This window comes from Salarias fasciatus, chromosome 19 (assembly GCF_902148845.1).
Source record: "Salarias fasciatus chromosome 19, fSalaFa1.1, whole genome shotgun sequence".
Classification (NCBI taxonomy): domain Eukaryota; kingdom Metazoa; phylum Chordata; class Actinopteri; order Blenniiformes; family Blenniidae; genus Salarias; species Salarias fasciatus.
In genome coordinates this window covers 13,660,416-13,686,801 of record NC_043763.1, presented here as the reverse complement: position 1 = coordinate 13,686,801, position 26,386 = coordinate 13,660,416, and the positions used below count along the sequence as shown (strand labels likewise).

Here is a 26,386-nt window from a genome sequence, read left to right as displayed (position 1 = left end):
TGCGCACGCGTGCATGTGTTTGTGTGGCTGTGTGTGTGTGTGTTTGCACATGTTTTGAAGCAGTGGAGAGCTTCTAGGAAGATGATTATGATTATGATAATGGTGCGTGTGTGTTTGTGTGTGAATGTGTGTGTACCAGTGCCTCCCCGGAGTACTGAATGGGGCCTTCTGTAGTCGTGGCCAAACATTGCTTGTCTGCTCATGCATGAGTCTATTGCGAAGCCTCCGAATGTGTCCCATATCTGAGCAGTTAGCTCATTCCTAGCCCGTTAGCCTGTGAATGATCTCCCCCACAGTGACTGCATTGTCAGCCCGGCCACAGGCTCCGGGCCGAGCCAAGTGCCAAGCATAACAACGGCGAAAGATGGCATGAGCGTGTGTTTTGATATGATGATGACCACTGCGTACACTTTTTACTAACCTTATGGCCTCTTTGTGTGCTTTGGCCGCAGGATGGAGAGGTCGTGGAGAGGCGCTTGAAACGATTCAGACAGAAAGGATGCATCATAAATGAAGTGAGTCGTGACTGCCTTTGATTTGTTCCTGTCTCTGCACCAAATTTAGGAGCACCTCGAAAGAAAACAAGTGGTTTCAGAACAGATAAGGTGCTCATTTACTCCCAAAGTACAGAGCATCTTCAGCTCCATCACACTGAAAACAGGGCAGAACATGAAGTGATGTTGTTGATCCAGTATGCAGTTACATGAATTAACCCTCTAAGATATTTCTATATTTGGTCACTTCAGTTGTGCCTGAAGGTCAATTCAGTTTGCGGAGTCTCATATAACATGAAACCACCAATGTTGGCAGTTTGATCCCCAAACTCGTCCTGTTGTTTCATTGGTAGGTAAAAATAGATAGTATCTCAATTTATATAAAAAAGGCATCAGTGTAGAGAAAAAAGACTGGGAGGAAATGGGAAAAGATCTTGTAATAATGTAAATGGTTACTGAATAATGCAGAGGGATCGCTCATATATTGATGACTGATGTACTTTTTAAGTTTTACAGAAACACACAAAGTTTAATGATACACCTCTCAATGTGTGTTTTTTTAATTCAGCAGAGTTTCCAGGTCAAACACTTGTATATGCTGACTAAATTAGTCGCGCATCAATTAGGAGCCGGCCCTCAAGGCTCCTGTTTTATGTTTCTTTTTTAAACCTTATAAAATCTTTTTTCCACATGCAGCCCAAAGTCAGAATGTCAGTTTTTCCACATTTCAGATCCATTATTTGTCTATAAACTTCACAGAATGTGCAAAGATGTCATTAACATTTGTCTCACTCCAGATCCTCAGAAAAAGTGCTTTTTCTGTTTTGCTTCAGTTGCTTTTTGATGCGATTTTCTGTTGAATATGAAAACTGAAACCTGCGTAACAAACGTTTTCTGAGCTGAAGGCGGCCTCAGATAGGAAGCAGGATCATTTTGTGTGTCATGAGTCAGTGGGTTTGTACAAGGTAGATTTTTATTTCAATTTCTTTCCCCTGAGCCTCTCCTCCTCCTCCTCCTCCTCCACCTCCACCCTTGCCCACTTTTCCTCCTCCTTCGGCTCTTCCGCCCCTCCTCTGCTCTTTGTGAGTCTGTTTCCTGCTGGGTACAAATGCCGGCGCCGCATTTCCTTCCCGGTAGCCTGAAGTTACAAAGGAGTGGCACACATACGTACACACGGCGCTGCACATACATCTATACTGTGTAACATCTGGGTCAATGCACTCATACACATAAACAATCGGCGCGCCGGCCACCAGCAGCTGGTGCTGTGCGTGCGATATCAGAGCAGGTTAGTCAGCGCAGACGCTGAGTGCATCACCGTCTCGTCGTCTGTCTGCTCGCTCAACAAGGTCAATATATGGCCACGGCGCGTTGCTGTGTATGTTCACTGACCTGCGTTTACATTTTTTTTTTTTTTGTATTATTCCGGATGCAAGCTCACATCCTGGGAAAGCTGAATTCATCCAAAATAGTCCAGGATGGACAAAGACCATGAGAGCAAATGTAAAACAGGAAAGAGGGGCTCGTCGTCAGAGGGTCCTGCTGAAGGAACATCCAATTGTATTTTTGTAAACGGGGGATTGATGCATTTAGAAGCAGATACAGAAAGTTCAAGTGATGATCAGATGTGTCAGTATATCTGGAAGTGTGAAGACAGTCATGAAGTAAATGTGTTAAACACTGATATTGTCCCAGTCTTTTCGCTTCTCAATCAGGAAAAGGAATGAATGCAGCTCAGTGAGTTTCCTTCTTTGCTTTGCACTGTATTTCATAATACAAACTGTGAGAGCTGCATCATCCACAGAGCCTCCCTCCCTCCCTCTCTTTCTGTGATATCCTGCGTCATCATTTCACCTCCCCACATCTCCTCTTCCTCCCCTCCATCCTGCAGCCTGTGCTGCATTCCTGCTGCAGTAATCCTCTCTGGCAGCTACCTGCTTTGCATTCAGTGGACTCTCTCCTCCCATCTGTCTGTCCGTCTGTCTGTCCCCTCCTTTGTGGATTTGTCACAATCTTTCAGTCTTTCATTGCTCATCCCTTCATGATCACAGGCATTTTTCCTCTGCACATTTATTTTCTTTGAGCTTTGCTACTTTTGTTGCTCTGCCTCTCTCTCTCTCTCCCTCTCTCTCCCTCCTCATCAGAGAGCCACTGAGGTCTCCATTCAGCCGCAGCATTGCTGCTAATGCCAAAGCTCAGGCTGGTGAAGCACTGCCAAGCTCTGCCCGGCCAGCACTGTTCAGTGTGTGCGGATGTTAGCGCGCTGTGTGCCTGGACGGGTGAAGCAGTGAATGAGCCGGATGTGGAACGGGCCCTGCAGAAGGTGGAAGGGCTGCGTGTTGATAGAGAATATGCTGTGGAGGAGGGTTCACATCATCAAAGGGCCGGTCCCCTGCGGGACGATCAGCTATCATCTCCCCCATTAGCGACGAGGGAGGAAGGGGAATCGGGATGAAGGTCAGACGAGGGAAACGGGAGGAACACGGGAGGAATATTTAGAGGTGACATGAAAGCGAATGGCAGCGACAGAGACTGATGGTAAAAGAGGGAAGGGGGGATGAATACATGCTGATTGGAGTCTGCAGGTGTCCTCGACCTTTTACTGGATGAAAGGGCAAAATGAGAAATTGCAGACCTTTTGTTTCAGTTCCAGATTTAAGCTGGTGTGAAACAAATTCTCTCCATGTGCTTCAGTCTTTCCCTTCATTGAGCATCAATTATTTGATCTCAGTACAGCCTGGATGTGAGGAATGGTTTTAAGCATTTTCATCTTGTATCTTGGCTCACTTCACCCACCTGAAAAGCAGAGCTCAGACTCTGTACCAGAATAAAAATTAGAAAAGTCCTAATCTGTCATGCTTCTCTGTTTACACTTATTTTTAACACCGGACCGAAAGATGAAAACAAAATGGGTGCTGAGCTTGTATTGATTCATATATTCTGAAAGATCTTAACGCAATGCATATGGGATTTACCAGCTGATAAGTTAAACAAATAGCTTTTAAGATCAGGATACTGTACTGTCACTCACATCCTGTTTGTTTTGGTGTGTATGGCAGGTTCAGATTATCGTGTTCATAGCTTCACAGATGGCCTCGGCACTGAAGTCATTTCAATTTTACCAAAAGAATAAATAAATAAAAAATCTGGCTTGTACAACTACACTCTAATTGCACGGGTGTCTGTTATTTGTGGCACTTTATTCCTCTTTCTTTAGATGACTGTTAATAGTTTCATGTTATAATCATGTGAATGTAAATGTAGAATCACAATAATCGCAGCTTATCAGAGATCTAGCCGGAAAGTAGTGAATGTTTCTTTCTTTTAGAACATTGGATGGAGAGCAGCACCAACAGAAAATCACTTCTCCCTCCTTATTCTCCAACACTTTGTTGTTGAATTATTCTGCTGACCTTCACCTCAGCGGAGAGGCAGAGGACTCAACCCTCCTCAAATGGAAATAATGAAAAAGTAATAGGCCCAATTGTTTGTCTGTCATTGTCTGCACTTCAGCCCTGACTTCACTTTTGTCTGTCTGCCTCACCTCATTCTTTCTCCACCTGACTCATGCTTATTCACACAGACACAGACTGTTAGTTTCCCCGTTGTTGACTCTTGACAAGTGTCATCATGCTGTGATGTTTTTATGGCGTCTTATCGGCAAAAAACGGTGACACATGCACATTCCTCCTCGACTACGCCGTCACACGCGACTCCACATATCTGCAGGTCCTTGGCGAGACAGAGGGATCCTACCTGACGTCTGCGGAGTGTGTTTGAACAGCTGCGAGGGCAGTTTTTAAAAAAGGGAACTCAAGTTGTTTCTGTTTGCAAACTCTGTCCAAAGGTTCAGCGCTTAAATAGTTTATCTTAATTTGGCCGCACTCCAATTAAGCTTGAAGTTTTTGTCTCTGGATTGATGTCTTTTTTTTTTTTTTTCTTCTTTTTTAACTGGCTTTTCAGTGGGAAACTCATTTCTGTCGCCACTTAAAAAGAAGTTAAGTTGACCGCGGGTCTAGCCCAGCTTTTTGTAAACATACTGGCTGCTGAGGAGTTTAACCCTGTGGAAAGAGAGGAAAACTGAAAGTAAACTGTCTAAAAGAGAATGAATGATTAATACCAGGACCTGAAAGTAGCTGATTTATGATTTACCTCAGCCATTATGAGAAATGATGATTATGTTTATACCTTTTAATGTGAGTGGAAAAATGAGATAATGAGAGAAAACTTCTTTTAGAATCCAAAGTCCACATTTATGACTGTGACAGATGTTTACTTTCTGCGTTCATCAGGAGTAATTTTACAATCTGTTATATGTAACTTTTGGGATTTAAAACTCCATTCGCTCCTTGTTGAGCTTCATTCATTAATATTTACTGTGCAGTCCTGAAATAACCCACATTAGCTGCCTGTGATTCAGTGAAGTTTCTAGTCGTAGCAGGGAAACGGCAGAATCTGCTCTCCTTATCAGGGCTTCACTCCTGTTTGCCCCCGTGTCTTCTGTGGAGTGTTTTACATGTTTACAGTGTCAGTGACCTTTGACCCCCAAAGGCACAGGACAGCAGACTGAGGACAGGCTAAATTAGAAGTGATGGGAAGTCACGCGGGACGTAAATTTAAGTGCTTCTCGCTGGGATTCCCCTGAACTTCAACTGTAACGTCACAAACTTACTCTCATTTGCAGTCGACCTCATCAAATAAATCAAATTAAGTCTATCATCATCATATCTGGAATCTTTTTTTTGGGGAGGTCTTTTTTTTTTTAGCTAAAAATTTGTGTCCTTCAAAGGACTGCAGGTGTGAAGTTTTACCCTGCAATCATCAGTCACTTGGGACTGGATCAAGCCCCTCGTGACCCTGGAGTTAATTGAACGGTATAGAAACCGATTTGTTGGGTGGAGGCTTTACTATTAAAGAAGGGAAATAAACTGACTGCATGTTGTAACAGTAACACCCTGGCACTGGCTTTGGAAGGCTGGTGCAGACTGATGTAAGTTACATCTTCAAAGTATTTCCATCAAAGTAAATTGAGACTTAATCTGCCGACGTTTATCGTGATCACTCAAAGTCCAGCAATAAACACTTTATAGTCCTTTTTATGATAATCAGATGGTCAAAACAAGCTATTCAGTCTTTCATTATCACGGGGAAGCGATGAATCGGTTGTTTTAAAAGCTTAAGAAGCTTCAGAAAGCGTCTTGTTTTGTCCTCTTTAAAATATATTCACCTTTTTGATTGAAAGTGATCCGAAAAGTGTTATTTGTGGCGCATGAACCCAGGGATCCATCTTAAAAGAAAACACTCAGGATGAATAATTGAATGTCATTGTAGTTGTTGATTAACTTTCAGTCAGCGGACCAATAGATGCAGCACTGTTTGTGTAGAAAACTATTAAGTGAATACTTTCAAAGCTCATTTAAAACGGAGTATTTGCAGATGGTTTGGTCAAATCCAAAGTGAATGAGCTGAACTGGAAAGTCTTCTCCTCCAGAACGTGTGAGTCCCAGTTACACAATGACAAGTTCAAACAAATTTGATCCTAGCAACAAGAGTTTCGAGAGAGAGCAGGAAAACACTCAATCTGGACTCTGAATAGTTCTTATTCTGTGGAAAAAAAATACAGACTGGAGCTTCACATTCATGTCATATGAAGCTGATATAAACATTTTATACAGGGACCATTTAACATTTCTGTTAAACCATTGTTACCAAGATACAGCACTGATAGTTAATGTTCTCTGCAAAATACTAACCCCTCTGTACATACCGGCATCTCTTATCTTTGACATTTCTGCTTTGCATTGTCAGCCGACGATGTAATAAAACTGTATTTACATCAAGTCAGTATTTACACATCGAGTCATGCTGATTAAATTTGAAACAACTTTGTGAAATCCCAGTTTGATCTTTGGAAATCAGGAAATAACCTTCAGCCAGCATCTCTTTGTGTGTTGTCCATGTGGGTAGCGTTGTTGAGTAAAACTGTGAATCCTGCCTTGCCTGCATGTGTGTTTCTGTTGGACCGACTGGATGAAAATCACTCCAGATCTGCCTGAGGGCAAGCGTGCTACTGACTGGCTTGTATTTTGAGGTCCCGCTGTTTTAAATAAAGCATCTCGTATCCGTCTCCTTGCTCTGCTTTTCTGCGGCGGCCGCGCTGACTCGTGGGCGTAATCCTGCATGTAGAAGTAATTTCTGTTGAAGAACATGTTCCAACTTACTGTAAGATTAGGAAGCGGGCCAACAAGCCTTTCATTCGACCTCCTCAACTTCACTTCCTCATTCGGGTCATAAACGGCAAAGCCAGAAATATTGAGTGTACGTGTTGAACCAAGAGAGCGGACTCTGTAACTCCTCCGGCGTTTTACTCACATTTTGCCACATCTGTCTTACCATCACTTCCATCTTTCTCTGGCGTTGCTTTTAGGCTTCCTCCTCCTCCTCAGCTGCATTGAACATCTTATATCTTCTTATCATGGCCACACACACAAGAGGACTGCCGGTTTTAAGCCTCAGCGACAGGATTGCTGATGTCGGCAGACAGGACAGGGGAGGGGAGACCAAAGAGAGAGTTCACATTGCTGCTTGCTCTCAAACTAAACCTTCATTTTTACATGTTTATAAATTGGCATTGTTAATGTTTTCATTTGAAACGTCATGTAAACAGGGCCTTTCAATATCTCATGTCTCTTCACTGTTCATTCGACTCATTTGTGACAGATTCTGTTAGTTATTGGACGTTTATATGATGTAAGTCCATGACCTTCATAAAATCACAAATCAGCACAAGTTTCTCTGCTTTCTGGTAGCTTTTTGAGGGGTTGTGGTTACGAGACGTGGCGTATCCTGCCAGCTGCGACGGGATGGGAATATGGAAGGTTTCCAAAGTAGATTTAGTCATTTACAATCATATTATCATCTTTTATGACTGTGAGAGTGCAGATTGTAGACAGTGCCTGTTTTGTATGCCGTTAGCCGTTGCTATGCACATGGTTACACCAAACAGCGTCAACCGAGGCAACCAAAAACAGGTTGTAATGTCAGCGTAGCTGCAATAATTTATCAAAATTTGCACATCGCAGTTCTGCCGTTTCACGGTTTGATTCCAGCCCTGAAGGAAGTTTTTGCTGGGATCAGCTTCAGACCCTACAACGTTAATTTAAATACAGCTATTACATGAGAATGATGGATGAGTGATTTAGCTCTGACAAAAACGCACCATCTGCTTTATAGTTATGGTGGTATTGTGGTTAACTTTCCCGTCTTCTCCCATAAACAAATCAACATTTGTAGTAGAAATATTTTGTTTCCTGTTTCCCCACATTTCACTACAATAATCGGTCCGTTCGGTCAAGTTTAAATGGAAAAATCAAAGCGGTATAGGTATTCCCACCCAGTCCAGACGCGCTGAGATACATGACCTTAGTTCCTCATCAATTTTCCTGATGGAATGTAACACCGCCGTTCTTTTCTGTAGCGTTTTTCCAGAGGCGGTGCAAAAGTGAAAGGGTGAAAGAAACGAACAAAAAAAAAAAAAAAAAAGGAACATGACAGCACAGGAAACGGCAAACCGAACATTATGGGATGCCGGTTTTCTTTTTCTTGGAAAAACGGAAAAATGCAGGCCAAGCGTCAGGTCTCTCCACCATCTTGTGGCTTCCACTGCTGCGCCAGCATCCATCCACAGCAGTTGTCCCGCCACACACACACACACACACACACACACACACACACACACACACACACACACACACACACACACACACACACACACACACACACACACACAAATACACAAGATTTGCCACACATTCCCATATTCAGGCTGGCAGTAACCCACCTACATGAAGATGTGGTTTAGGCATTTTGATTGGACTGGGGCCCTTTATTAACTACCGTTTATGAGGCAGAAGAGCTTCAAACCCAGAAGTTCCACCGAATGTCAAGTGCAACAGAGAGGGTATTTTTTCTTTTTCTTTCTTTCTTTCCCTCTCTCTTTTTCATGGAGGGAACAGAATGTACTAAAGGCAGCAGGCAGGCAGGAAGAGAGTGGCTAAAGCCTTAATGATATGGTGTATGATTGTAACCTTGGTGCATGTGTGTGTTTGAGAGAGAGTGCAGGCACAGGGGATGGAGATTTTTTTTTTTCTTCAAGTTTTATTTTCAGATCTTTATGATTTTGAATGTTTGACATGAATGCCGCTGCAGCTTATTCTCTTTTTTTATGTATTTTGTGTCTGACCTTTGATTGAATTTTCATGAATCCATCAAGCAATTTTAGCTAAATTCAACAGTTTGGATGCTGTGATCAGCCCAAACCAAGCTTATCCAAACTTTATTGTGTTCAAATCAAAACACTCACCAGTAACGGTGTTTTCAAAAGTTTCAGTTTAATTTGGTTTCACATAGCAGTGGTAGCTCATAACTTAACTAGATGGCTGAAAGAAAATACAGAGGTGCAGACATTTTATCATGTAAACTCTTTCATAAACTATTCTATCTCAGTCTTCCAACCGGTAGATTTGTTTTGAGCTCATAGCATTTCAAGGTCACACAAAGATTCAAAGCTTCAGTTACAGAGGTAAACATATGATGCAACATGTTTGTCGAAGTCCTGCTTTTATTACATTTACCTTTTATGCATGTAATAATGTACTGAAATGTTTGGTTTCCTCTCACAGTCTAAAAACATGCGTTTGAAGTTAATTGGTGAGTCTAAATTGTGTGATTGTGTGTCTGTTAGCCCTTTGATGGACTGATGACTACTGCAAAGTGTCGCCCACAACAACCTTAATTAGACAAAGCAGTATAGAAAGTGAATGCATGGATGGATTTTTTTTTTTCAAAGTTTTTTTTTATTCAAATCAAAATCCAATTTACAAAATGAATTAAAGTAGCATGCAGACCTGTTATGATCTGTAAGAGGCACAGTTGTCCTCCGCATGGCAGTGGATGTTAAATTTTAATTAATTGTCTGCTTGATTTTGGCTTTGTTCAAAGTCAATTACATGAATACTTTTCTAATCACTTGCACAAAATGAATGAAGCCCCTGTAACAACATCTAAACACCTGGTTCGCTGTACCACATATCTTTTTCATCTTAAGATAATAGTTGCATTTTATTTTTCATGAAAATAATGACTGAATTTGTGATTGACAAACGTCCCTGTTATTCTATTCCGCTGTGCTTGGAGAGTTTTGTTGAAGTGTCTCGGTAACCTTGCGTTTCAGACTTCAGACGTTCCCTCCAGGCTGCGGCTCGTGCTGTCAGCGTCTCTGTCTTCACTTGGCTTTAGTCATCCACCTTTCATCAGTTGCCTCCATAGTGACTTTCTGTCTTCACTCTCTCCAGAGAGCCTCGCTGACTCCTTCAGCTGGCTCCCCTCTTGAAATGACCCAATACAGAGGATTAGGTCTACGCAACGACTGCTGTAAACAATCAGAAGAACCTGGGTAAAAATTCTCACTGGAATCAGTTGGACTGAAATCATGTCCAGCTGCATAATGTGCTGTTTTTACCTGGTACTATACTATACTCTTCAGGCCACAGCTGTAAAAAAAAACAAAAAAAAACAAAAAACAGCAGACAATGTACTAGTTGTTAGAACCCTTCCTCTTGCAGGGAGGCTGTCGGTGGCCTGGATAAGAGCAGACGAGGCAGGCCAGGGGACTGGCAGCGCCCTGGTTAGTGCATCATTAGGAATGTGTCTACATAAAAGGGGTCAGTTTCCCGTACCGCACAGCTCCTACCCCCCTCCAGGTTGTTATGATTGTCAGACAAAGAACAGAGAGGAGTGACGAAACTCGGTTTCAGTCGAGGTACCCCAGCAGCCACCATCCTGCCCTACTTCCAAGCTTTTTTATCCATTCGACCGTCTAACTTTTATATCACTTCGTCCATGCTGGAGTCAAGTTTACATAGAGTATCGATCCTGGATAAGTTGGATAGGACTTTATTTGTGGATGAACATCTTTCTGAGTGGCTCTCAACAAGAAGAAATTTGTATTCGTCAACTACAACTTGTATTTTCTTCCTGCTGTATTTAAGCATCCTTTCACATATTTTACTTCTGACTTTACTTTCTCTCTCTCATGCCCAAAATTCTTTCGAACTCCCGCCTCTCTTGTCCTGACTGTAGCTAATGAGGCCCCAGGCCTGCCATAAGTGAATCAGGTATGTTGATTGGTTTGGCAGAAGCACGCCCTTGCCAGAGTCACTTTGCACGCACTGCCACCCCTTAAAAGCGCTCACTTGGCCGTGCTGGTGTGCGTGTCAGAGAGAGGTAGAGGGAAGAGATGAGGGAGGGAGGTAGAGAGCTGGCAAAGAAATAAAAGGAGAGTGAGAGGGGAGGCAGGCAGCCTGCCAAGACAGGAATAAGTGGACCTAGCAAAAAACATTATTAAATAGGACAGTGTTTGGGACTAAGAGCAGCTCTGGTTGCTAAACCCTAACATAAGTACATGTTGAATCTCCAACAATAAAAGCCACATTTGAAAGATGTTTAAAAGTTAGACAGGACAGTAGTCATCAACCTGAAACAACCACTACAGCGGTCAAAGGGGAAGAGCTACACAGCTTAAAGTGATTCTCTTGACTTGAGATAAAACCTGTAGTTGCAGAAGCTTTCATACAGAAATATCTTGCACTGTCAAGCACACCCTTTTTCTTAACAAATATAAGAGGATTTTCTCAGAGTAATTTGACTCCTCTGGAAGAAGATCAACCAGAGCAGTTTGAAGCCACAAACATTAACTCAAGACAACAAAGAAATATTGGTCTGCTCACTTAAGTAGCCACAGATGCCCGTGCATCGCAAAATTACTTACGGACTAAAGGTGTGTTGGCATTCGAGGGTATGGCGAGTTTTCCCTCCAACAGTTTTCAGTTATTTGACTATTCCCTGTGTTCCCCCTCAGTCCGTATACTCTTATTTCATTGTGCTATGTCGTGCTGCACTCACAGGGTTACCAAACCACTAGACCTCACATATATAAAAAGTTAAATCCTTTGAATTTACATTGTGTTGGTGATAAAATAATCTACTGACTTTGAAAGTGTTCAACAAGACTTTTAATGAAGTGCGGGAAGAGCTGTTTGACATTTTACACCAACTGAAACTATAGAGAATATATTACTTTGTGCTGGAGTAAACCATAATTACACGTTTTACCTTGTTGTATACCATCTACACACATGGCTCATGTAGATAAAAAAGATCTAGTGGATTTACTGCTGTGGTTTACGTTTTTTTACAGCGGTGTAAGTTGTTTAATGTAAAAGAAAGCTGCACCGGGCGTCATGTGAAGTGGTTTGCAGCCTTGCAACAGCAATCTTTGAACATGGTGCTGTAAACTGGGGGAGGAGGAGACACGGAGCAGTGTGGAGCTGGTTGTCAGGGGGGTCGATAAGTGATGATGTGTGCAGATGTTGTGTTCTACCTTCAGGTCGATTTCTCCCCTGTGGTCAGCGAGAGAATGATGGGGGTGGGGAAGGGCAGTGATGGGATTTAGAAGAAGGAGTAGGAAAACCCTCCATCTGAATCATGCATGAGACTAAAGCGTTGACTCTTAGATTTACAGTGGTCTTGCTGACAGAGTAACTGTGGTGTGCTAATAATCTTTGCTCTCATCACACTGAACCATGCTGGGCTTACAGATGGGAACTAACACACCGTAATGGTTGTTGAAACATTACCCTCCGGCTTTTATGTAAGGAAAGCGGAAAGACGAGGCAGTTTAAATATTTGCTTTTCTCCTGGTTGCTTTTTGTGGCCTTGAGTTGGAATGACAAAATTGTTTCTGTCACACTTGTATTTCATCACTGCATTCCCAAGGGGATTGTGTGTGGTCTGATGTTGTGACTGGCTTTTAATGTATTGCTGTGGATAGGGGCGCATGGCTGCAGCCAGCATCACTGACATGTGCGCTGTCAGCAGAAGCGAGCGGGGCAGGAATCAATGTTAAACATAAGAGAGTCTCTGTGTGTGTCTCTGTGGACAAGCATGTGCAGACATGTTGAAATCCTCCCCTCGTACTTGCACATGCAAGGTGAAATGCATGTCAATTCACCAAGTAAATCAAAAGGAGAGCTTGTGTCTTTGTGTCCACAAGCTTCATTATTACAAATTATGAATCACACCTTTGCTGTAGATGACGTCAGGTTCATTTTGTGAATGAAAACATTAACCTACTTATTGGTGAACAGGAAACAGTCTCCTGGTTATGTTTGTAATTGAAATAAAATGCAGTCAGCGTGACATGTGTACTGGCCATTAGCTTTTAAGTAGATGTCTTGTATTTGGTTTAATATAGTCCTCTCTTAGAATTGGAGTCACACCAGTTGGATAAAGTTGTTAAATTAAATGCTGACCGTTTTCGTGAGGCACCAAGTACAGTTAGTTATTGGCTAATTTCTATCTTTTTTCCTCATTTGCTTCACTTCACAGGGCTGCTTTTGAGAACACAAATGATTGTCATTGACAAGTAATCTCTGACTAAGTGTCGCTTCCTCTCTCCCGCCTACAGATGACAGATTCGCCTGCTAAACACCGCTCTGAGGAAACTTTGAAGTCTTAAAGAGGCAGTCGCTAAAACAAGGAGAGACAGACTGCCAGGAGAAGAGAGCATTTTCTAAAGAGCCTCAAGCATTTGTTGTTGCTACCACACAAATGTGGCACCCCCAACGCACTGTCATCAAATAATCTGGACAGCAAAATAAAGACAGCAGACACGATACAGAGAACTCTGCAGCTATGTCTGATCATAAAGACATGACACACCGCCACCTGCGGCACAAGCTACAGAGTCTTGGACGACGTCTGGATGAACTGGAAGAAGCAACCAACAAGCTGCAGAAGTCGGAGGATGAGCTGCTTGACCTGCAGGTCAGTACTGGTTGACTGTAAATCGCATATGTGATATATTTTGATTGAGGTAATTACATTAAATGCTTGTATTCTTCGATTATGCAGGATAAAATCATCCAGGCAGAAGGCAGCAACTCATCACTGCTTGGGGATGTTGAGGGCCTGAGGAAACGTCTCCTGAAGATCCAGGGTAAAGATGAGGAGGTACGCAAGGCAGAGGACCTGTGCCGCACAGTCAGGGAGAAACTGGAAGAGGAGGAAAGTCTTACCAAGGAGCTCAAGGCAGAGATCGAACGCCTTCAACGGCGAATGGCTGACCTGGAGAAACTGGAAGAAGCCTTTGGGAAAAGCAAGTCTGACTGCAGCCAGCTCTGCCTCAGTCTCAATGAGGAGAAGAACTTGACCAAGAAACTCTCATCCGAGTTGGACACGCTCAAAGCACGTCTCAAGGAGGTGGAGGGGTCCGAGACGAAACTGGACAGAGCAGAGCAGGCTTTGGCTATGGAGTTTGAGAAACTCAAGAGCTTCACCCAAACGTTTGTCAGTGAGCGTAAGAGACTACTAGAGAAGCAAAGAGAGGATGAGAAGACAATCCTAAAGCTGACAGAAAAACTGGACCACCAAAAGAATCGCCTTGGCATGTCGACAGATCCCGGCCGTGCCGATTTCATGAGGTCAAGAATTGAAGATGAGCTGTCCTCCACAGTTCTCCTCACTGGTAAACTGGCCGGAGGCAAAAAGAGCCTTGACTACTTAAAGCTGTCTGAGGACAAAATTGGTATTGTGAACAAATCTGAGAATGAGAAGAACAGCAGTCTCGAGGGATCACAAGAGGAGGACAACAAAGTGAAAGAGCTGACCCAGGAAGTAGAGAAGCTGAAGAATCGTCTTAAACAGTTGGAGATTGTGGAGGAGGATCTGAAGAATTCTGAGTCCAAAAATGATGAACTTCACGAAAAGTTTCAGATGGAACGAAACCGAGCTCGCCAGCTGAGCGAGGAGGTGGAACAGCTCAGGACCCAGCTGTGTGGAAAAGGTGGAATAGGAGGGAATGGGATTGGTAACATCGATAAACATGGCAATGGTGGTGTCGGCCTTAATCCCAGCAGTCCCGCGAAGGTCTTGGAGAACGGCAAAGCTGACAATGAAGAGATTATTGTGAAAGGATTTAGACAAGAGAAGCCTAAATACAGAACTGCTGCAGGTGATTCAGAATCAAGTTCGCCCAGATACAGAAACAGGGAGTTGTCTCCTCAGCATAAGAGAGAAACCAAACTAAGAAGCAAAGAGCTTAGCCAGTCGGAAGAGAGCTCCCCGAAGACTGTAAGGAGAGCCCTCAGTCCTGCTCACAAGAACAGGCGTATACCCAAAACCCAGACTGCCATAAATTCATCTGATAACGGATTACGAGACACAAGAGGAACAGAGGAAAAGACTAAAGCAGCCACATACAGCTCTGTAAGCACAGCCGCAAGTGATGCTAAAAAAGTGTCTGTTCTCAGTCGCTATCCTCCTGCGGCGAACGACCAGAAGCCATTGAGAACTACTCATAAGCAAATGGATGCGAAGAAGAGCAGAGAAAAGTTCTCAAAACTGTATGTAGGTAGTGACAGTGAATCAAACAACTCTGATGTAGTACCTGACAGCAGCAGCACCGTGAACAGCACCTCTGCACTAGAGAAGGAAACGACCTCTGCTTCAGATCACGAGTCGATCGACCCAGTTCAGGATTCTGTCTCCGTGTCTGTAGCTCCAACTCTGTCCAAAGCAAATGGATCATACAGGTCTCAAATCACTCCACTGCTCCCCAGTGATCAAGGCTCAGAGGGTCATTCATCTGCCTCTGAAACAGAATCTACTGGTTCCAGACCCTCTGAACCAGACCCTGTCACTGAGACCGCTAGTGCGCCTGTAACCACTAGAACTGCAGCCTCTCGCTATGCGAGATACCCTCATGTCCATGACTCGCACTCGGAGGGATCCTCCTCCAGGAGCTCGTTTGATGAGGAGCTGCAAGGCAGGACGCATTCAGCCGAGGGGTCTGTGCATACCCCATCGGGGATTGAGATCCAGCGAGTGTGCAGCCCACGAGAGGCACTGAGGTCCAGAGCTGTAATCAAACCTGCCATTGTGGAGATTGACAGGAAAGAAGTAATGATTTCAGATCCCGTGTCAACAAATGGCAAGCCCAAGATCTCCACCAAACCAGTTCTGACCAGCACGAATAAAATGACGAGCAGTATAACCATCTACCCCAACGACCCGAGCTCTTCCAGAACCAGCAGTCGCAGCAGCAGCGTATCTAGTGAGCCTGCACCTGTCAGAGAACGCCACACATCCACCAGTAACATCCTCATAGGTAGGTGTTGTATCATAAAACACATTTTACAAATGTTGGTAAGAAAACAAAAGCATTGGCTGCTGTTACTAGAAAGCATTATCATTGTCAACTAAGAAGCCAATTAGGGGCAGAGACCAAATATCATTGTCACTTTGATAGCAATATCGGAGGAAATACCTTGTGCAATAGTCCTCAAGCAGGTGGACAAATATTAATGTCACCTGCAGCTTCACTAGCTGAAAAGTTAAGACATATAAAGGCAAAGCTTCCGATTAAAATCAAAATTAAAAAGGTCGATTGAGATAGTTTTTGTTGATGAGCCAAATTCTTGCATAAAGATCACCATTCTCATTCAAATATTCATGCAAGATGCTGTCAATTTCTTGCACGTCTAAATGTCTTTCTGAGGCTATGTTTTGCTGACTTATTCTTTTCCAGGACCCAGCAGTGATCACCATGGCAGTATTTCCATCCCATATGAGATTTCCATACCCAAGAGTGAGATCACCTTACGGCCGTGCCAGGACCAGGACTATGGAGCAGACAACCACAGTGACTCTTCATTCAGGTCCAAAGTCCATAACACCTCTCGGGTGGAGACCACTACCACCCACCTGTGCAACCAGCGCAGCAACTTCAGTCTCCAGTCCTCGGACGTGTCCTCCGCAGACTTCAATGACACGGAATCGGGTTTTGAGAGCAGCAGCAGTAGCACAACCACAGTCACCAGCTGGAGAAGCCAGAGGCCAAGCCAGGCCTCCCTGGAAGACAGTTTACCAGACATGAAGAATGTGACTGTGAGGAGTACTTGGAAGAACCGAGGTGCGCTGTCGGCGGATGAGGCAGGTCAAGGAAGAGGGGTTACAAGGGCAGTGATGGACGGTGTTGGGTCTGAAGATGAGGCAGAAGCTGGAAATACATGGAGGGCTTACCGGGCCACGACCATTGACACTGAAGAAAGTGTAATCGGCGGAACGGGGGCTGCTGGGAATGCTGCCATGCAGAAGGGAGCCAAACAGACCCCGGCAGAGGTGAGAGGGGAAAAAAATTGACACCAAGTGTCACTCTCAAGGATTACAAACAAAAAACAAAACACAAAGAAAGTCAGTGAAAGTGAACCACTTACTGATGCTGCTGGGTTTTTTTTTTTTTTTTCGTATTCCAGGTGTACATGCGCAAGATCAACAGTGGGGCTACAGTCACTAAAGAAGTGGAGGAGCCAGGGATTCGCAGAGGGAAGCACTCTCAGTCCCCCACTGTGGAATCGGGAGGTGTAGGAAGGACCATACCTCATGCACCTGTCACCTCTCAGTCCTGGGGCCGAACATACTCACAAACACCACAGGTAAGACGGCCAGCTTGAAGAAACTTCATAGTTTTGCACTGATTATACCAATCTTAAAAAGTTTATGAATTTATTATACGTGTTGTGGAGATTCACCATATTTCTTTCATTTGTGAGAAATTCTTAAGACTGCTCAGAACTGTTTTTGTAGGATTTATCTAAAATGTAAGTCTGCAATATGTTGCTTCACAATGCAACAATGTTGTGTCCTTTCTCTAAATTTCAAGGTACTAACTCGGCAAAAAGTTTTACGCCCAAAACAAAGAATCCAGAAAGTATTGCCGCAGGCCCTCCCAGTCCGTCCACTTTGCATCACAGCTTGGTTTGTGTTTTTGAGACTCCGCAACTTCACGCTTAGCACAGCACTTCTGCAGTCCCCACTCCTGCTGCCCCAGTAAGCACAAAGAGAAGGGTGGGACGAAAAAAAAAATAGGGAGAATGGAAATGAGAAAGGCCTCAGCAGCAGGGAAAGAAGGTTAGGAAAACCTCAAGTAGAAGAAAATAGCTATCTCTGATTTAAATGTGCCACCACATTAGTGTGTGAGTTGCTTTGCTTTACAAAAGTTGTGTCTTTGTCGCACTTCTACATACAGTTGATGTTTTTATTTACACTTTCAGTGGCAAACCTGTTTCCACAGAAGAACAAACTTCGTACATCTTCAGTTTAGAAACCTGCTCTGGGATATCATGTACTGTACGCGCATGAGCGCAAGGAGTTTAATTAATGGAGTTTGACGTTCACACAAGTTATTAGAAAGATGAGGTGAAAACTACAAATGGGATGCAGTGTAAACTGGATTTTCTACTGGCGTTTTGTCAAAGGAGTGAAGTTCTGCTCAGAGAGTGGGCTCCATGGTTACAATAACATGTCCGTCTGTCAGTTTGACTAACTAGGGTCGACTGCAGGCCTTCTGGGTAGGAGCTTTATGTGTTCTCCTATAAATAAACCCGACGTTGCGATGGAGACAGACATACCAAATGCAATGTGTCCACTGTCTCATCCATCATCCCTGGCTTCATTGCGATCTAAAGTGTAGATAAACACATTCAAAATATTTTTGCTCTATATTTATGTTAATCTACTTCCCAGAGAGTTGTGTGAAGCTTTCGAGCACTATATTGTGTGTAAGTCTGTCCCAAACTGTTGTTTTGGTTGCAGTTAAGCTCAGGCTGTGATTGAAGAGGTCTCCATTCAGAAGTAGTGCCTTAAAGATTTATTGATCCGTTCAAGGCTGCAACATCAGGAGGTTCAGACGTAGGACCAGCTACCGTCTTCTTTTATCTGATTATTTCTACCTTAAGCTTGGCTATCAAACTTGTCGTGTCCTAAATGGGCTAGAGGTTTTCAAGGTTTTCAAAGCGTGGAGTGAGACTCCTTGGGGGGGGGGGGGGGGGCACCACAGAGCTTCAGGGTGGCCAACACCTGGAAATATCTGGGATATTTTTATTTCAGGGAGATTTTTTTTCCTTTCATGTTTATAAGGAAATCTGAATTATTTTATGAAAGCATATAACATTTTAGGACAGAATTCAGAGTGAAACGCATTTATAAAGCCTTGCAACATATGTCAAGTCACACGAGAAGCGTTCTGATTTTATTTCCTATGGATCTCACCAGCTGGTAACAATAATATTTCCTTATGTGAAAAACTTCAGCATACTGAGTTTTCAACCAAGAATTACTCCTTGACGTGAGATGAAACATGTGTGGGGAGCTAGGTGAGAGTCCTGGGAGTGTTGAGGGTCTATGAACAAATGAATTAAAACATAAATTCTGCTGCAACCCCTCATGAGGTATTTATTTCCTACATAGAGCCTGTTTCAATTTGATCCCATGCAGCTGGTTCTATTTTTAAAATGTTGAATTTATGTGTTGGCATAGTACCCATCTACAGAGCTTTTGACAAATAGTCCCTTTTTTTTTATCTTACTTGCATGCAAGACAGCATTACACAACAAAGTCACAGCAATCACAGCAGATGTAAACGTTATAAGAAGACTACCATTGTATAAATCTATAGCAGCTAGCATTGCCTTGCAGCCGTCGTGGCCTGCGGGGATCCTCCCTCTCATTAGCCTCAATGAGCCTAATGAAACCTCAGACTGAGCCTCCGCCCTCTAACGCCCCCTTTGTTCACCAGAAAGACCGTCAGGGGTCTTTATTTTGAAACGGACGTCTCCGCCCCTTTTCCTTTCTCTTCATCTTTCCGATATCGGACTGTTTAATTTGTCATCAGGCTGTGAACTAAATCTGACTTTGAGTAATGTGTTTGCGTTGGAGGATCTGTGTCAGGGTCAGCGCCCCCTCACCCGCCTCCCACAGGACCCCGAGCTTTGCATTTTCAGGACCGCGACCACATAAATCTCCCGCCGTCGCACACCCGTTGTAGCCATGGTTAACCTGGACCTGTCTGTGGCGTGACGTCGCCGGTGACCTGATGAAATGCAGCCCCGGTGTCGCTCGTGCACTTCTTGACTTCATTGTGGGAATTTCCTGAAGCCGTTAAATCTGCCGTCTAGTAAGATCTTGTTCCTTCTGATGTTTGATTCATGAACTGGTCACTCCGTCTGCATAGCAATTACGTGGAAAAAAAACAACCACAAAGCTTTAAAAACGCTTCAAAACATAAGAGGGCTTTGAAGCATGTGCTGGAGCGCAGCCGATCATGTTTGGTTTGGATCCTGCGGAACATTTCAGTGGTCTGAACGGCGTCCATTCCCAAGAGGCTCGGGTAAATACAGCTGTAGTTGGGACAGTGGATGTTTGGGATTAGTCTGTGATTGCAGTGTTAAAGGTTGATAGAAGAGAGTTGTATCATGAAAAGGGTGGAAACGAAGGAGCACTCATCGTCAGCCGGCATCCCAGAGCTGCGTCGCTGTACTCCTGTATATCTTTTTGGGGGTCACAGTTTACATGTGTTTCTGTTCGAGGCTTTTACTGCTCATAAATTCTTTCTGAACATAAAAGGACTGATTGAACGGAACACCAGCACGGGAGGATTCTTGGCATATTTTTAAGAAATCTCTTATGTTTTTGTTGGCGATTGAAACGTCTCCTGAACGAGCGTCTCTCAAGTCAAAGTGATGATGGTAGTGAACTGAAAAGCGGCTTACAGTGGAGCAGTGAGGCACTATCGACTGATCAATAGCCATTTAGGAGGAGGCAGCATTCCCAATTCCTGTAAGTACCTGCAGGCGACCTGAACAGACTGATAGCTTATTGATTAGCTTTTTCATTGCAGCCTCATGTTTAATTAATTTCACCATTTTGCCTTTTCTTTTCAGGCCTTTGCTTACAGCAGTGTAAGGTTTCATCTGCTTAGAAGCGGTCAACATTTGATACAAACATGCTAAAGAAAACCATAATAAGGTATTTTCAGGAATCCAAACCCAGTTCCAGCTACTAGCCAATATTTTTATATTAAGGGTTCCTGCTTTTGTTTGATTGTGAAATTTGGAGCGTCTATCAGCATTTGGCTTCAGCGTTATGTTCTGGCAAATCAGGAGGTGGTCTGCAGTCTGTCTTTGAGGTGGGATCGGGGAAAAAAAAGGTTGAGAACCATTTCTTCAGAGGACAAATGTGTCTGCGTGACTAGTTTCTGGTTTATATTAAGCTTTTCCTACAGGGCAATGTCATTTTCTCAGTTAACTACTCTGAACTAATCACCATTTTTATTGTAAGAATGCCTTTTAAAGACTTTATCAGCCGCAAAGCAAATCTGTGCCAAAAACATCAGCATGCAAAACATCTGTATTCTGTGAAAGCAGAATCAGTTTCTCTCGGGACACTTGGACTCAGTTTTTAAATAATAATAATAAAAATAAAAAAAAAACGTACAGAGCTAAATGCAAATCTTCTGTGGAAGTAGTCTGATTCGGATCCTCCTGTCTCTTCTGATTACGGTAGCATGAGCTCTGTGGGGGCCCCACCATCACTTCCAGGAACCCTTCCTTTCACTGAAGGCAGCTTTTTTCACAAACATTGGCTTGGGGTTATTTACATCTGCTGCAGATAAATTTGGAGCAAATCATACGTCTTCCTGCTGGTATTATAGGATTCAGAAGTAGTATTATGTGAAACCAGACCAAAACATTTGTACAGTACTGTCCAGTATGTGACTACAACACATATTTACAACCCAAAACATATGGAAAGTCATTTTCTGATGGACTCACTGCAGCATTATGTTCGCATGTGTCTGTCAGTATTCAGCTGAAAGCGCCATGCTGTAAGTACAGTCACACTTCCTCCCTCCATCGTAGCTTCAGGAAACCTCAGCCTGTACGTGAATGAGCCATGAACTTATGTTTGGCCGGGGACGGCGAGCCCGATATGGCCGACGAGCAAGAGACCAAAACATTCTCCGGCTGAAACAAAAACCGACAAGGTGAAGTATGGGATCAGAGCTGCTGAGTATTCGCTGTCTCCTAATGTGACCCACACAGGAAAAAAAAAAAAAAGACCCTCTGGTATGACAGTCTGCGCCGCAGCTGGCGTCAACTTTTCTCAGTAGTGGGTTAAAACCTAAGACAACAGACAACCCGTGAAAGGCCATAAATGAATGGCTGCTACGAATTATGACCAATAAACAAGTCATCGTCGTCATCTGGGCCAATCAGGCGGAAATTTCCCCCTCTTCTGAAGCATTTCACCTGGAGTGTCGGGGCCATATTGTCGTGCTGCAGTGCAGATTTCAGAGTTTGAGTTGGCAGTGCGACGTCGTTCCCCGAAATTGGGCGAGAGACCAGAGGCGGACAGATTTAAAGCAGGGACGTAATTTGTTCTGCAGGAGCTCCGACGCGCTGCTCGTTTTATTCCTGAAATCAGCAACCCGTCACTTTGAATTACACAGCAAAATCCTCTCGCAGCTTGTTTTTAGTTTCCAAAGTAAACGCCTTCATAAACTGTAACTATGCACTTTTTATTTTTTTTGTACCTCTTTCATGGGCTAAATGAAGCATGTGCAGAAACATTAAGCCAAAGTCAGTGACAGGTAAAGTCCACCTACCTGGGAAATATACTGTTTTGTTCTTTTTGAACATAATTTTTAAAGATTGATAACGCTCAGCTGTCTGTAGAGCAGATATAAAGCTGCACTGGGTCAGCTTAACTTTGCATAAAAACAGCGGGGGAAAGACATCCTGGCTCGGTCATCAGGCAGACTGGCCAGTTAACTGTACAGCTCACCAAATACCACATGTTTTATCACTTTATCCCCAACCAAAGAAATGTGGAACCGAGTAAAAATGACAAGAAATAATTCCAAACATAACTCATTTTCTCATGTTTTCGTGTTGTGAAGCAATAATGTTTAATTAATGTTTTTTTTTTTCTTCCCCATTTTGGTTTCCCTGTTTCCAGCCTTTTTAACCATTAGACTAGGTCTATATTTACCATACAGACCTCATGGTAATAATCCTCTTGTCTTATCTTAAGCGAGACAGTTATTAATGTTCTTTTACAAGCGACAGATCATAAATTGAAATGACTCTGAACGCGTTCACGTGTTCATAAATGATGGTATAGAAGGAGCGCTGCCATTTTCACTCCCTTTTTTTTTTCTTCTCCTTTTTATTTTGTCTAAACCCCAGGCCATCTTGTTAGAGACAATTTCCTGTTGCGGATCACTGAACCTATAATGTGCTGGAAAAATAAATCGAAGACGCTCAAAAGCAAACAGGAGTATTTCAGTGAGCGGAGCAGCACTCGGCTTTTTCTCATGATTATCCAACTTAAAATCATTTAGAACATCCTGAGTTCCCTTTCACCCAAATATTTGTGTTTTACTTTCAACTGGGCCCTTAAATAAATGTTAAAAAAAACCCGATATATTTTAATTCTGATCTCTCTCCTGACAGTTTGGCGTGCATACTTCTCATAGCATTGAGCCTTTAAATCAATATTATTGAAATGGGCTGAATATGGTTACATTTGTAATCAAGGGTTAAATTAATTTAATCCCACATGAGAAAAAATTCACTAAATGGTGAAACTGAATTGTTTCAAAGTGCTTTTATATGGCTCACTGTTACAGTTTCCAGTTGTTGTTTTTTTTACATGCCTATTGTGTCTTTTTATTAAAACATAATTTAATTCTGACCTCACAGTGTTTTTCGGTGGCAGCGCCCTTTTCTTCTTTTGTTGAGTGTAGGAGGAAGACTTTAAGACCATTCCAAGGAAACCTTGTGAACGCTGCTGCAGTGGCAGCTTACCATAGAAGGAGAATATGCCACTCCGCTGTTTCCTCCTCCCCCCGCCGGCCGGGGCAGGAAGTGACCACACTGAACACACCCACTTGGCAGCGCCTGGCCGGTGACTGATTTCCTGCCCGTTACCCCTGGAGACCGAGACAAGGCGGTCCAGCAGGGCTCCATTAAAGCCAATTAGCGAGAACGCGTTCTAAAACGGCGTCCCGAGCCAACTCCGGCCCACCAAATGTCACTAATTATGGTGCTTTTTTTAAAAAAAAAAAAAAAGCTGAAATTACAGGAACGTGGTGCCGTTTCTGTGTGCTTCAGGAACTGCGTCGTCATCTAACTCTCGTTTTCCTCGGAGCGGGGTTACTGAGGTTATGAGAGGGGACGTGCTGATGCAGCCACCACAGGCTAGTAACTCTGGGTTTGTTTTCTAGTCAGCCCACCAAATTATAAATCTCTCAGCTTGGGGTATGTTTGGGGTTTTTTTGGTCGGGGATTTTTCCCCTGGCAGCATTCCACATGGCAGACTTTCGTTGTCACACACCAGTTAACATAAACAGCATGTATTTAATGCCCACATAAGACAATGGTCTAAACAAGGCCCCAAACCATCCAAACAAAATATGCAGACCTCCAATTCACTGCTGCACAAGATGGAAGTGAATGTTTCGGACTGAGCCCTGCCAAACCAATCCACTTATTATACAACTACTTGCTGCCGCTGGTAATTTAGACTACGGACAGTTTTAAGTCTAATTTCCTTCTTTTTTTTTTTTTCTTATTTTCTAAACCTTACAGGCTGCTGATAACTCTGAGCCGAGTCCAAACCCAAGCCACAGCCCAGCGCTATGGAGGAGGCATTTACCCAACAGCGACGCTCACAGCCAGCCGAGCGCCTTCGACCGCTTGTCCAAGGCGGCGGGGACGCCGAACCGAGGGCCAGAGCCTTGGTCCAGTCGGGCGCCGGGGTCGGGGGCCAAAGTGGAGGGGAGGAGTGGCGCCGGGGGAAGGCTGTGGAGCCACCGTCAGTCTGAGCATCACTAGACCCGCCGCGCCTCAGCAGGACTCCTACAGAAAGACGACAGGTGGGACGAGGCTTCGCTTCTATTAATTACTCGCTATTAATTACTCCCGTTACGACGTCACGTCTCCGAAGAGGCTGTCGTGCTGAAGTTGTAGTTGTTTTAGTGCAGTGATCTTACGGCTGGAGACGATGACGAGAATAAATACAATACAGAGCTGTCTGAGCAGTTCAAGGTGAGAGGGATCGAGTCTCCGTCTGCTTGAAATTGATCTGTCTCCCACTGTGAAGAAAGCAGCTTCACTGCTAGACCAGACTAAAACAAATATTCTATTTTAAAATCCAAGTCGTGTTGGAAACCATTTCTGATCCCTGTAGATTGAAGCTCACATCGTAATGCCTGTACTGTCACATTAATAAGTAATCTGTAATCAATATTAGACTTCTTGAGATGTTTCACATTGGTAGATTTGTTTGTATCCACAGGCAGAAAAAAATAGCTGAAAGTGAAATTGTGGTGGATATGTTACAATTCCTCCTTTCATAGTTTTAATTTATCGTCTTTACAATTAGATTACAGCCCTTTCTGAAAATGTGTTTCAATCAAATAAAGGTTTTGAATAACTCTTTCCTTTTTTAATTTATTTTGATAAATTACAGTAAATAGATCGCGCAGGGATAAAAACAACAGAATAATGAAGATTGATTTAGTATGAACGTGAGCTATTTATAGTTGCCTTTAAAGAGAAGCTCAGTTTTAATCCAGGAAGATTCATTTATGACTTCAGACAATTTTGCACATTCAGATAATCATTTGCTGAAATACTCGCCGTGTTTTTTTTTTTTTTTTGGTGGGGAAATTAATTATAACGATTTTCAGTGGCTGTGCACCAGTTGGTCACATTCTGCATTTCCCCCCATAATTAGTGCCAAATGACCTTGTTCTCTCTGGCGAACTTTCCGCGAAATTATGAGGAAATTACAGACCGCTCAGCTATTCTAAGAAGATGAATAGTTATGATAAAAAATGTTTTCAATTTAGAGATTAACTCAGATTTCCCCCCCCCCCCCCCCCCCCTTCCATTTTTCCTCAGCAGCACTCCATTAAGCTCTCAACGGCACAGTGAGGGCCAAAACGCCAGTCTCCCATGTACCAGTGGCTCCGGACATCGCCGCCGCCATCCCCGACAGACATCTGCAGCTTCTGCAACAGAACAACGGACGACAAACCCGACCCCGACTCATGAACGCCTCGTCCCATCACAAACCTAACAGTGTGAATGAGCAGCTCGTGCCTGTGCAGCGCTTCGGAGGTCACCTCACCAGCCCCTGTATCCTCTTCTGCTCCTTGCGTTGGATGTATTATAGTGTAATCCTCGAAACTTGACAAGGGAGAGGCTGGCATGCTGGAGAGGGCTGGAGATTTCCCCGTGTGCCAGAGAGGGTTTACAGAGCGTTAGAGGAAGAAAGACTCAGGACAGTGAGAATGCCTTTCCCGTTACAGTATCCTCAGTCGACCTGGATGTGTTCTTTTTTTTTTTTTTTTTCTTTTCTTTTCATCATCTCCCAGAAAACCAGCGATGCGTCTTTGTGTCACAGAGCTGAACGTTCATGTCGAAGTCCTCACACACCAAACGATCCCAACTTCTGATGCGACCAAAAAACAGGAAGCGAATTACCCCTCCTTTCATCCACGCTGTCCTCCTAAATCATGTATCTTTGGAGGGCCGGTTATTTTTCTGGTTATTTTACTTTGATATAGTCACAGATGCAACCACAGAACAACAAGAAAACATGCACGCGTTTAACTTAAGGTTTGTTTTTCAGCCGTGCCACCACTTTCTGGCATGCGGTGACCTCAGGCTGGATCTAATTTGGGGTCTTTGGAGGCTGAGCGAACATTTGCATGTTTCTAAGTAATAAATGAAGAGCGCTTTGATTGTAACTCGGCATGCACTCTGCTTAAACGATTGCTGGTTGGCCACATTTTCAAATGTACACATACACACCAACATTATTTCCGACATACTTTGATGACTTTTTCTTATTTTGATTTATTGTAGTTCGCTTCCTGTTCTGCGTCGTCCTTTCCCTTTCCTCTCAACCATATCGAGTGAAAA

General features: G+C 43.5%; 1 protein-coding gene across 1 annotated transcript; it reads left to right on the top strand.

Moving 5' to 3' along the window:
* Nucleotides 1-445: 445 nt before the first annotated feature.
* Nucleotides 446-26,386, top strand: luzp1 (leucine zipper protein 1). Its single transcript, XM_030116941.1, has 7 exons — nt 446-515; nt 13,021-13,379; nt 13,467-15,720; nt 16,141-16,733; nt 16,868-17,047; nt 24,044-24,330; nt 25,364-26,386. The coding sequence occupies exons 2-6, from the start codon at nt 13,248-13,250 to the stop codon at nt 24,287-24,289; spliced, it is 3,405 nt and encodes a 1,134-aa protein (XP_029972801.1). The 5' UTR covers nt 446-515; nt 13,021-13,247; the 3' UTR covers nt 24,290-24,330; nt 25,364-26,386.

Bases quoted from the DNA above. Each gene is read 5' to 3' on its own strand.
- luzp1 (XM_030116941.1), top strand. From the start codon at position 13,248: ATGTCTGATCATAAAGACATGACACACCGCCACCTGCGGCACAAGCTA. The intron at 16,734-16,867 runs GTGAGAGGGGAA...TTCGTATTCCAG, and splicing joins CCAAACAGACCCCGGCAGAG to GTGTACATGCGCAAGATCAA. The intron at 17,048-24,043 runs GTAAGACGGCCA...TAAACCTTACAG, and splicing joins CATACTCACAAACACCACAG to GCTGCTGATAACTCTGAGCC.